The sequence below is a fragment of the Ammospiza nelsoni genome, chromosome 10 (assembly GCF_027579445.1).
Source record: "Ammospiza nelsoni isolate bAmmNel1 chromosome 10, bAmmNel1.pri, whole genome shotgun sequence".
Taxonomy (NCBI): domain Eukaryota; kingdom Metazoa; phylum Chordata; class Aves; order Passeriformes; family Passerellidae; genus Ammospiza; species Ammospiza nelsoni.
Window position 1 is genome coordinate 9,372,133 of NC_080642.1, and position 12,212 is coordinate 9,384,344.

The 12,212-nt window shown below is 58.4% G+C and overlaps 1 protein-coding gene across 4 annotated transcripts; it reads right to left on the minus strand.

Annotated features, from left to right (window-relative positions):
• Nucleotides 1-772: 772 nt before the first annotated feature.
• PTMA (prothymosin alpha) lies at nt 773-9,886 on the minus strand. Of its 4 annotated transcripts, none has more exons than XM_059479235.1 (5): nt 9,633-9,886; nt 5,461-5,532; nt 4,689-4,779; nt 2,097-2,170; nt 773-1,641 (listed from the first exon to the last, which is right to left on the minus strand). In XM_059479235.1, the coding sequence occupies exons 1-5, from the start codon at nt 9,675-9,677 to the stop codon at nt 1,594-1,596; spliced, it is 330 nt and encodes a 109-aa protein (XP_059335218.1). In that variant the 5' UTR covers nt 9,678-9,886; the 3' UTR covers nt 773-1,593. The 4 variants fall into 4 exon arrangements, with proteins under 4 accessions (XP_059335218.1, XP_059335216.1, XP_059335217.1 ...); XM_059479233.1 differs by having other exon boundaries at nt 4,683-4,779; XM_059479234.1 differs by having other exon boundaries at nt 4,683-4,776; nt 9,633-9,884.
• Between the last annotated feature and the right edge of the window lie 2,326 nt (nt 9,887-12,212).

The window sequence follows — 12,212 nt, forward strand, 5'->3', positions numbered from 1 at the left end:
GGGAGGAAAAATGAGTTGGAGGAAGGTTAGGAGCAAAGCAGCAGAGGCTAAGGCTTAAGGCCATTTTGGTATGTTAGAGCACACAGACAACCCTGACCTATCTACCCCGAGTCCCACTACCAAAACCTTGAACTTGGCACCCCAGAAATTGCTGGGTGACCAGTGCAGGCTGGAGCATCTCCCAGGACCAGCTCTATCTGAATCCAATCCCTGCTGACACTGACTCCTGCCCCACTGCCAGCAATACTCAAGCCCCAAGGGAGGGAAGGCATTTACGTGGCCGGAGCTCTCCCCACCCCACAACCAGGGGTCCATCACCTGCAGCAGATACTGAAAGGAAGGATTTTGGGGATGGGTTTCTCATCCCCACTACACAAGGCAAACAATCCCCAACAAATTTGGCTGCAGACAGAATTGCTGAGCAAACCAGACCCAGGCCCCCACACTCCCTGTCCACGTTTCCCAATCTAACCCATCCCTACCCTCTTGCCAAGGGCAGCCAGAGCATGCAGGATCATGCAGAGGCCATGCTGGGGACACTGGTGCAGCTCTCCACAGGAATACAGCCATGGAAAGACCCTGCCTCCCCTACCACCACAGCCACAAGGGGACAGCACAGCCCCCAGACTTCCCCATCAACACTCTGCAGCCCTCTCTCTCTTCCCAGCCCGCGTCCAAAGCAAAGAAAGAAAGGAGATAAAGAAGGGAAGAAAGAAATAAAAAACTAAAACAAATAAAAACTAAAACAAAAAGCAGCAGTTGGGAGGCAGCCTTGTTAGGACAACTCAGCAAAATAAAATTCCGGTTTATTGTTGGACAACATTGTTTCACACATACATCAAACAGGCCAAAAAAAAAAGAAGAAAAAATAAAAATAAACAGCAACTTCATAGACAGAAAAAAAAAGAAAACCTTTTTATCTTTGGCCTTGCCACCTCATACAAACCACGATCTATGGTACAGCTAAAGTACATACACAAAAAAAGTTACTGGAATGCTCAAATAAGATTGTAATTTTTTTTTTTTTTTGCATTTTTGTCTTTTTTAATTTTTTTTACAAGGTTTTGCTTTATTCTCCTTTGAGATAATGGTTTGGGCCTGGTCACACCACAAGTAAAGTCAGAGATAGGTAACAAGAGAGATATACACTTCAAAGCCCCCCTTTTGGTCAATCCGAGATCACTTAAAAATGGCGGACCTCCTAACAATATGTACAAAAATATAAAATGTAAATAAAAAATACAAACAAATTCTCCTTTAAAGTACTTTTAAGAAAGAAAGCAGGGCCTTGAAGTTTTGGTGCTCGGGGGGGAGAGGGTTTGTGGGGAAGGGGGGTTTTCTCTCCCCGCTAACGGGCGAATCATTTCCATGTTCGTTGAGTGGCAGCGCCGCGCCGGGGGGCGGGGACGGGGTTCACTCTACTTGGTGAGGATGACCACGGCGGAGGGGGGAGGAAGGGCTGTGTGAGGGAAAGGGGGCTGCAACAGGGGTCCCCAGGGGAGACCCAAGGGTGAAGAGGACGCGCTGGCCTTTTTTGTTGGTTTGTTTTCCTCCTTATTAAAAAAAAAAAAAAAAAAAAAAAAAAATTGCTGCCTAGTCATCTTCATCGGTTTTCTGCTTCTTGGGATCGACGTCGTCATCCTAGGGGGAAAGCAAAGCTGTCAGGAGAGGGGATGGGGACTGGGGCTGCTGGTGGCAGGCAGGAGTCACCCCCAGGCAGGGAGTGAGGCTGGGGAGTCTGGGGTCCCTCTCCTGCCTCAGAGACAAGGTCTGAGCACCACAAGTGTTTCCCTCCCTCAGGCAAAATCCTCTCTTCTCAGGGAGCCCCTGAGTGCCCCCACCCAGGCCTGCCATGAGCATTCCAGGTCTCCCCAGCCCAGGGCCAGGGCTCGGCTGGGCGGGAGCAGACACCCCCCCTAACCAGGCCAGTGTATAAACAGAACTGGGCTGTGTCCCTGGAGAGACATGGGGAGCACACAGGCAAAGCATTCCAGCCCCAGAGTTAAGCCCAGCCCCTCTAGCCCCACTGACACTCTCCCCCATCCCAAGCCCTCTGGGGACATGTGTGGCTCTAAGGGGCTGCCTACTCTTCCCACCTCATCATCCTCAGCTGCCCGTTTGCCTGTGGCTCCCTCAGCTTCGTCATCGTCATCACCATCCTCTTCCTCACCTGCATGGAGTACAAAGGGAGGAAATATGAGACCCTCTGGGAGAGCTCCAGTACCACCTCAAATATCTCCCCTCTGGGTTTAATCCTGGCACACCCCCACACTGTGATGGCATGCCCCCATCTACCCAGGTGGCACAGACTCTGCTCAGGACAAGAGGTGACAGAGGACACTGTGGCTTTCTGGTAGGTCAGGTCATTTGGGGGATGCCCAAAGGGAAAATAAGGATTGGCAGCCTCAAGTTTGGTTCACACTGCATTTGTATCACAGACAGTGAGATGGCAAAACCACCACCTACCGTAAGTGCCGAAATCACGGCAAAACGGTGGAAAAAAAGAGCGAGGAAAAAACTCTTTCTAGTGGCTGCTCTGCCTAACCACTCCAGATTACTTCTGCTTCCCTTCGCAGCTATTAGTCCATCTTTAATGAGTTAAGAGAGCCAGAACGCATTAGTTCTGAGTCAGAACACTTTCTAATTATCAGAACAGCAAACAAATGCTTCCAACTTATCTTACAGCCAGCCAGGAGGATGAGCAGTGAGCTCTGGGCTTTGACCCACTTTGAGCTCAAATAGGCCAGTGGATCAGAACAACGGAGTCAATCACCTTTGGCCAGTTTTGGGGGCTCAGGGGCAAGCCCAGAGGCGGAACAGCTTCTCAGCTGCCGAGACAAGTCTCTTGTGTAACAGGAGACCCTACTATAACTTAGAGAGTTAAGGCCAGTAAGCTGGCTTTAAACCACCGCCATGAGCCACACGTATGGCCAGCCTGGACAGCCGGGGGGATTAAGGTCAGCCCATCCTCCCCTCTCCTCTCCTGACGTGTGCCCAGCTGCGGTGTGGCCCATGCAGCAGGAAGGGCCAAGATTAGCTCCCAGCGATGGATCAACACCCCAGCAGCCATCACATGCACTGGGCTGGCCGGCAGGTCAGGTGACAGTGCCAAGCTGATTGGGAGCATTTTTAGTTCTTTGAGCTGCTTTAAGCAAAGCAAATAATGAGATGGGATGGAGAGATGCGAGAGGAAAATATACCCTCAAGCTCTTCTCTGCTGTCAAACCCCAGGAGTCTGGCTGCAAGTCTTGGCTAAAAAAGCTGATGCAAGCTGGACTTGCTGCCTTTAAATCTCTCTCCTGCAGTGCTCAGGTGCAGCTCTCAGGCAGGGATCGCCCAAGGGCAGCAAGCATGGACAGAGCCCGTGCCAGCAGTCAGAGCCTTTGCCGGATCCCCGCGAGGCACCGGGTGCCAAATCGTGCCTGTGCTCGGTGAGCTGGGAAAGCAGGGCTGGCACTGCGGGACCAAAGCTCCCCGGGTTTGTCACAGCAGTATCCAAGCAACACTTCCACCCCACACACGCGCCTGCAGCACACGCATCCTCCTCCCTGCTCCTGCCCGAGGAAGGGAGAGCCAAGTGTGCCCCATCTCACCCACCCTAAAGTAATGCTGGGGGTAAATGGGCTCAGGACAGCACACAGCTGTGCTGCATCTGTCCTCAGGGGTTAAAGCCACAAGGTAAAGAGGATCATAATTCCCAGTTGTTCCTAGTGAGCCAATTCCTACTGAAGGGCACAGCAGGCTGCTCAGACGAGTGCTACCCCAAAGGAGGTGGCTTTCCCAGCTCACACTTTCAGAATGAGCACTGGTTTAATGGTCATTAAATTTTCAGCCCTGTCCCTATCCCCCAAAACAAGCCAGCAGGTTAGTAGGTCAGCACGTAAACCAAAAATTCACAGGGGATTAACCTAGTAACAGATAATCAGGGGCCCTGAGTTCATCTCAGCATAACAAGAAAGGTTTTCTCCCAGCCTTAACAAGTTATAAAAATAAACAATGTTATTCATCCAAGCAGATCTTGGGAAAAAAATAATAGCAGGGAGGGTGAGAAGTGATTCGGCAAGTCACTGCTGCCAGAACCCATTTCTAGGCTGGGTCAGGTCAGGAAGACACAGGACACTGCAGCCATAGAAAATTCAAAGCAAGGCTATCTACTCCAGATGGAGGATCAGGTAAGAGCCACAGGTTCCTCTGCTCATTTCCACATGGCATCCAGCCTGGGAAAGAGGGCTGTACGGGCCTCTCAGGAGGCTGCTCCATGAACAAGCAGGGTGACACACCCTCTGTGCCTGGGCCAAGGCAAGGCCACCCAGGGCTGTCCCTGTCCCAGTGGCCAGTGCTGGTGTGTGCAGCAGTGACTGCGCTCCCAGGAGTCAAGGGCAGACTTTACTACTCGCACGGAAGGCTAATGCGCTTATTGAGCGCCGTGGTAAGGTGCCGTCTGGCCCGAGGGAGGGAGGAAGGAATCTGCCCTCAACCTGCTGGAAGGGATTCAAGGCTGACTTCACTCCCAGCAGCGGCGGCCCAGGCAAGCAAGGAAGGAGCGAGCCTGGCTGGCGGGAGCGCTCTGCCCACAGCCACGAGGGGGAGATGCTGCTCTCTGCTCGCCTTCGCTTGCCGGGAGCCTGCTGTCCAGAGCAGGACACCGCCGTGGGATGGGGCTGGGGAACAAACAAAGTTACCATCACCCTCTTCCTCCTCGTCCTCTTCTTCACCGCCTTCCTCCTCCTCTTCGTCTACTTCGTTGTCAGCCTCCTGCTCTCCGTTTTCTTCGTTCTCCTTGGCAAGACAAAACATCACTTAAAAAAATGCACCGGGAAAGGGAGAAGGTGGAAGTGACATTCAGCACAATGGGTGTTCCCACCTTTCCTGCCGACAGCAAAGCACCAGCCCACCGGAGCCCTGGGCGCACATCCCACCCTCTGTCTGCCTCCACACAACCCAGACTGCCCAGGCACAAAGGATCAAGCCCACAGTAACTTGTGGCTGGCTGCAGCTTTGAGACAAAGCCTGTAATGGCTCTCATGACACATTGAAATGTGGCACAGTGATTTCCCCCCAGCACCTCAAAAGAGGAAACCAACCAGTTTACTTGTACATGATGTATTTCCCAGCTGAACTGGTTGTAACATTGTAAATCCTAGTGGGTTTTAAGTTTTTTTTCCTCTTTATCCTTGCCTAGGGAAGGGTTGGTACTGGACAGCCTCACACAGCTGTCAGGGAGGGAATCCAAGCCCAGCCCTTCTCTTCTGCACACACATGAACAGCCCACAGGCTGGGAGTGTCCACATAACGTGAAGCACCAAAGGCTGAAGGGCTTTGCAGGGCTCAGGGCTGCCGTTCACAGGGATCCCCTCTCAACAGTGCTAGGGACAAACTTGGAGCAAAAGCAAGAAGAGGAGAAGAAAAAAGCCGCTAGTGTACAGACTGCCTCTCCCAGCAGATTGCAGCCATACTCACAGCATTGCCGTTGGCTGGTGCATCTCTGCCATTTTCTGTTTCTTCAACAACTTCCTTCTTCTCTTTTAGATCCTGGAAGGAGCAGAAAAGCAGAGAAGTCACCCCGATTCCAGGTGTCTGGGTCAGAGAAGCTGCAGATCAGGTGTGAAAAACACAGTCTGAGAGCAAGAGCAGGCGCTGGTTTCTCTTCATACAGATTTGTTCTGTGATTTGGTCGCCACGTTCTGGCTCCTCCTTGGGAACGGGAAAACACGGGGGCGAATCTCAATCCAAGTCAGCCTTGCCAGAGCAGCCCTCTAAAAAAGAGACTGCTCTGTTTCACCTCTGAGCTCCCAAACAGACAGAGCTGGCTGCCTGCATATATGCTCAACAGCAGCAGAGCTGGCCGATTGCCCATCTTAGCACAGTCCACACAAGCTCCTGCAATGCCACGGAGAGCCGGCAGCCCTGTCCAGAGGATGGGCACCCACGGCTGCTCAGAGCCTCCCCAGCAGGAACAGATCCCAGGCACTCATCAGCAGAGGCTGTGCTCCCTGCCCAGCGAAAATCATACGGCAAACATTACATGCCTGGTCTTTCTCACAGCAGCAGAGAGGAGGCTCCAGCATCCAGCTCACAGCCTGAAGTGTAACAGGATGGGGTGGGGGAAGAAGTCTATTTTTACACTGCTCCAAGAGCCGTGCCTGGCTAGTTTGGTTCAAGCCTCCACTGCGAGCAGAGCGGGAGCTTGTGTGTTTTTGCTATTGATCACTGTCAAAATGTCATGCCAAGTCGCTCAGCAAACAGGCTGAAAGGATCCAACTTTATGTTCCCGCATTAAGAACACTTGGATTTAACACTGGCATCTCTGCTTGCATCCTCCTCCCCTTCTGTTCCTCCATCAGCTGGAGCGAGATCCTTCAGCACAGTGAGCGCTACCCCAGCCAAGGAAAGCAGGGAGGCCCTTCCCCAGGGCCAGCAGCACAGCCACAGCGGCTTCAGCAGCGACCACGAGGTGTTTAAAAGTTGCTGGAAGCTCCTGCTCCACTGCGGTGGCTTCTCCCCCTCCTGCCCACCCTCTGCAGCTGGCGGTGCCACGGGCACCGTCACCCCCGGCAGGGAGCCGCGGCCTGGCGGGAACACGGAGGGAAGAGCACAGCCCTGGCCCTGCTAGGGCGATCGGGAACACGGAGGGAAGAGCACAGCCCTGGCCCTGCTAGGGCGATCGGGAACACGGAGGGAAGAGCACAGCCCTGGCCCTGCTAGGGCGATCACTGCTCCCTTCTGGGAGGGTTTCTACAGCCCTGCAGACTGCGCTGGGGAGGCAGCACAGGCATTTTAGACCACCAGGTTACTTAAATAGATGCCATTTCCAGAGGCACCCACAGACTGCCAGTGCATGGAGGAAAGACTTTCCCTGGAAGAAAGCTTTAGGGGGGACAACACCTGTTGATCAAACCTCACCTAAACAAACCAACCCAGGAGTCTGGAGTAAAACAAACATGCAAGATCCCTCCTCCTTTCACTGCTTACATACAAATCCCAGGCCACCTCCTCCACACTGCCCAGTTCCACTACAGTTTTACACTGTCAGTGGCTTCCACTGCCCTGTTCCCTGGAGACTGATCACAACCATTTGGCCTCTTATGCATCACTGGGCTACAGCTGCTGCATCACACCAGGCACATGGGCAACAAAGCAGTACCCAAGTTAAACACAGAACAAGTCAAGCAGTCAGAATTTCCACCTCTCAATGTGCCCAACAGTCCCTTTAAAAACAGTTGTTCACAAAATGCAAGCAATTCTCCCAGTGAAGGAACAACTCATTCTTGCGCATTTCAGCTGGACAGATCTACAGCCCTGACCTTTCCTGCATCACTGAAAATGCTCTCAGCTTAACCACCATCACGATGCCAGGTCATGAAATTTGTGCTAGCAACAGGGTTGCAGAGAGCATCAGATTCCCCCTCTTCCCTCCCCAGTCCAACACAAACAGATATGTGCAGGAGTGTCCAGACCAAGGGCCGGTGCAGGCAGCAGGGCTGCTCCGGCGCCAAGACTGAGACACAGCCTCTAATTATAGGTGTGTCAGGGCTGTTTGTCTATGGAATGAATAGCAGCGGTGTAGAGGCACATACCAGCGGCCCGGAAAGCTCTACCTTGTCCCCGGCCCTGCCCTGGGCAGGATCCCTGTGGGAAGCGGGGGACATCAGGGCCGCAGCCCGCGCCTCCCGCCGCCAGGGGGCTCCCCCGCGCCGCCACGCGCGCGGCCGCCATTCAAACCGCGCGCCACTCTCCGCGTCCCGCTGATTGGCCGGCGGCCAGCGCGGCGCCCCGCGGGCTGCCGGGAGCTGTAGTCCCGGCGGGGGCGGCGCGGCGGACTCCGGCTCCCAGGCCCGCACGTGGTGGGCGCCCCGCGGCACCGGCCGGGGGCGGCGCCGAGGCGGGGCGGGAACCCCCTCCCCCTCCATCCCCGCCTCCCGGGAGCGTTCCGGACGGCGAGGCGGGACGAGAGCGAGCGGCCCCGGTGCCTCCGCGCTTCTCTGAGGTGTGGGGGGGTCACCTTGCCGCCGTGCGCGCCTCCCCCCGCCCTGCAGCGAGGACCCTTGTCCGCTCCCAGGAGAGTGAGCCAGAGACGAGGCCCCTTCCCGCACGCGGTAAAAAGGGCAGAGGAAGGTTAACGGCAAACTTGGCCCCGTTCCCCCGGGGAAGGATGGGGATCGACCCGCCTCGCCGCTTCCCGGCAGCGGGAGAGCCGGAGGCGGCGGGGACCAAGCCGCGGCCCCGGAACGGAGGCTGGGCAGGCGGGATGGGGGCATGGCTGCGGGAGCGGGAAACAGAAGTGAAATCGAAATCTGCCAGAAACGGCGTTTTGTTGGTTGTTTTTTATAAACCCTCCTCCCGGTCGGATTTTTTTTTTTTCCCCTCCAGTCGCGCTTCCCCCGGGAGCGGCGCGACCCCGGGCCAGCCGGGGCGCAGGGTGAGGAGGTTACCGGGCACGTCCCCCGCCGCCTTCCCACGCACTGGCCCGGCTCGGTCCCCTCGCAACTTTTCCGGCCGTGGCCCCGGGCTCAACGGGGCGCACCGCGGCCGCTCGGGGAGCGCAGTCCCCGCGGGGGACGCTCCGCCGCGGCTCGCAGACAAAGGCGTGCGCCGGGAGCCGCAGCGGGGACTCCCGGCAGAGCCTCTCCCGGCTGGTACCGGCGCTCCCCAGCCGCTTCCCATCGTTTCCAGCAGCGTCTCGCAAACTTATCCTGGTTGCGAGGAGCTCGGGCCAGGGCCGGCACCCTCAGCCCCGCCGCCCTAGCGCATCGGGGCATCTCCTTCTGTGGAGGTGCCCCCATCGGGGTAACTCCAAAAATAACAAAAACCCCCCCGGGACAACTTCGGATCACCCCCTACTCCCCCTCACCTCCGAAATAGTAACTCCCAATACGGGGCACTACCTAAACCGCAAATCCCCCCCCCCCCCCCGTCCTTCCGGGGGGTAACGCCAAAGAAACAACTGTCCCCCCCACACTCCAGGGGTAACACCGCCACAGCAGACGCCCCTCCCGCATCAACCGGGCGCAACTCCGAAATAGCAACCACCCGCCCACCCCGCTTTTCGGCAGCAACTCCACAACAGACACTGCCCCCCCCCCACCCGTGCATGTTCCGGAGCGCTTCCCCCCACATCCCCCCGCAGGGACGGGGCCGAGCGGAACACAAGTTTGACGGGGCTGTCAAGCTCCCACACCGCGGATTGAATGAGCGAGCGCTGCCGGGTGCCGAGGCACCGCCGTGCGTTTACCCCCCCCGGCTCCTCGAGCCCCTCCGCAGCGGGATGACCAGCTACTGTCCCAAGGAAAGGCGGGAGGGAGCGAGACGTGGAGCGGCGGGGCTCGGCAGCACCGGCAAAGGCGGCGAGCACGTTTCCCGCACACTGTAGACAAAGGAACGGCGCTGGCAGCCCCGCACGGCGAGCGCGGCGGCACCGGCTCCGCACCGCGCCTCCAACTTCAACGCGAAGGACGGAGGGGGAAGGGGGAGAAATGAGGGGGCGGGACGGGCAGGGGAAAAAAAAAAAAATTCCGATGAAAAAACACAAAAAGGAAAAAAAAAGCCAGAAATCGCACGGAAAAAAATTTTAAATGGGGGGGGGGGAGGGGGAAAAAGCTGTGGAGCAGAGCGCGAGGCGGCGGGTCCCTCACCTTGGCGGAGATTTCAGCGCTGGTGTCCACGGCCGCGTCGGACATGGCGGGGGCGTGCGGGGCTGTGTCGCGCGGGGCTGCGGCGGCGCGGGCGGGCGGGCAGAACAATGCCAAGATGGCTTTGCGCGAGCCAGTGGGAACTCACGCGGCGCCGTCGGCCCTCTTATAGAGCCGGGGGGCGGCGCGCGCGCTGCCCCGCGCCGCGCCCCATTGGCCGCGCGCGCCGCGGCCGCCGGGCGCCCATTGGCCGCGGTGCAAACAATGGGGCACGGCCGCTTAAAGGAGCCGGCGAGCGCCGCCACTGCGGCGATGAGTTGTGCTCGGTCTCAGCGCGGCGGGCGCAGAGGGGAGCAGAGCCACGCCCCCCCCCGCGCTACCTCCGCCCCCGCCACCTCCGCCCCGCCCCTCCCGCCGTGTGAGGCGGCGGGCGGGAGTGAGGGGGGGGAAGCTCCCGCCGCGCCTGCGGAGGGGCGGAGGGGAAATAATAAGAGTTAAAAATAAGAATAATAACAGTAATGCGGGAGAGCCGGCGCTGCCCTCCCCCAGCCGCGCTCCTACGGGGCCGGCGGTGGTCCCGGGGCAGCCCCGTCCCTTCGGTACCCCGCTAGCCCCCCTCGCTCCCTGCGTTTTCGGCGCCCCGCGGAAACTTTGGCCACAACAACCGCGGCCGCCTCTGGGGGGAGCGGGGAGGGGCGGCCCGCCCAGCCTGCCGCGCAGAAATGCGGGATTCCCACCCGTTTGCTTATTCTACAGTAAAAAAACGTACCAAGCTGTTGCTACTCCCCCCCCCCCCGCCCCCTCCCAACCTTCTGCGAGTTCACGGTTTAAAGCGCACCAGGAGCTACCCTACGCTCCCCATCCGCAGCTCCCCGTTATATACGGCCGTGCCCCTCGCGCCGCGCCCGCGGGCACCGCGACCGCATCGGTCCCCCCTCACACCGCGGGGTAACAGGGCACCGACGCAACGAGCGAGGGGGCTCAGCCACACTCAAGATGGCGCCGAGAGCCCTTCGTGGGGCAACCACACGGTGTTACCATCCCCTGGGAGCCGCTCCGCCGCCCACAACGGCCCCGGGGGTGAGACAGAGCCGCGCGTAAATGGTCCCCGGTGTGGAAAGCGCGAATCAAGGGGTGAAGGAGTGGGAAAAATGCCCCTCCATATGGAGCATAGCGGGGCTGCCACACTCAACATGGCCGCCAGACCGAGGCAGAACTTGTCCTCGGAGGGCGGGATATAGGCATCGAACGGTGTGGATTGGTCAGCAGCGCCAGGCGAACGCTGTACTGACGCTTTGCGGCTTCCTATTAGCTGAGTTGCCTGTCTGTCTACGGCCAAGTGGTTTTGAAAACCCGGAGGCGGCTCGGGGCGGAGCTGTGGAGCGGAGTTGACGCCGGCCGGCTGGGGGCCCGGAGTGGGGGCTCCCGCGGGCGGTGGCCGCTGATCCTGGCTACTAGGGGCCGCGCTGACCCGGGATTCTTCTCTCTACGGCTTCAGGAGAGCTGTGGAGAAGCCATGGTAGTCCCCACACCGCCTGGCACCAGGCGTCGCGGCACGAGGCGTCATGGCGCCGGGGTCCGTTGCCCCATCCCCACACGCGCCCGGCGGCTGGACACAGACACGGGGCCCCGTTTCCAGGACAAAATGTCCCTCCCACTCAGCGCGGTAGCACCGCAAACAGGCTGGTGTGTGCCTGGGCGCACCATGCAGCGCTTTTCTCCTCAGCCTCTGCATCCTGCCCCTCGTGGGAGCAGCACTGAGGAGATGGTGGCGTGGGGACGGGGATCAGGGCCGCGGGGCGGGAGCGGGAAGCACCGGCACGGCCGAGCCCTCACGGCGGCCGCTGACCCTCGGAGTGACCTCGTACCGGGGCCAGCCACTCCCTGCCCTGGCCGTCCCCCGGCCCCAGGGGCTGTGACCCCACCAGCAACTCTCACGTTGGATCACGGGCGCTGTCGACACAGCAGTGCCCCGCTCACGAAGGTCGGGCACTGCTGGCGTTTTGTCAGCAGGGACCTTTTGGGACGATGGATTTCTCGCGTTGGGACCTTTTGGGGATGATGGATTCCCCACGTCGGATGTCCCGCTCTGACCTGGCGGCAGGACTGGGCGTGAGCAGGGCGAGAGCTTCTCCATGCACTCAGGGGAAGGAGAGGGCTGTGGAAACCGGGATTTCTGGTTGCTTCTGGCTACGCCTCCCGCTTGGAGTGTTCGAGACAAGGGCAGCTGCTATTCCCGGAGACAGGACTCAGTGGGTTTGGGGCAGGTTGCTCGCAGTGCTGGAGGCTGGAGCGCCCTCTGCCACAGCCCAGCCGGGAGCTGCCGGCGAGTCTCGAAATGTGTCCGAAAGAGGAAAGAGAAAAAAAACCACCCAAGCTCAGATCCCTCAAAAAATCACTTCTGCTATAGCTTGTCTTTCATGCGTGCCTTCTGCTCAAACTAGGGATGTTCCTTCGGGCTTGGGGTTCCCACGTTTCAGGAAGAGTTAAAAAAAGAAAATGAGATGTGGGATATTTCAGGAAAAAAATTCGGAATTTAGGAATCCTCAAGGGATGGTCACACCAGGATCTCACAGAGGACAG

Bases quoted from the DNA above. Each gene is read 5' to 3' on its own strand.
- PTMA (XM_059479233.1), bottom strand. From the start codon at position 9,677: ATGTCCGACGCGGCCGTGGACACCAGCGCTGAAATCTCCGCCAAG. The intron at 5,533-9,632 runs GTGAGGGACCCG...TGCTCCTTCCAG, and splicing joins GCGCTGAAATCTCCGCCAAG to GATCTAAAAGAGAAGAAGGA. The intron at 4,780-5,460 runs GTGAGTATGGCT...TGTCTTGCCAAG, and splicing joins CACCAGCCAACGGCAATGCT to GAGAACGAAGAAAACGGAGA.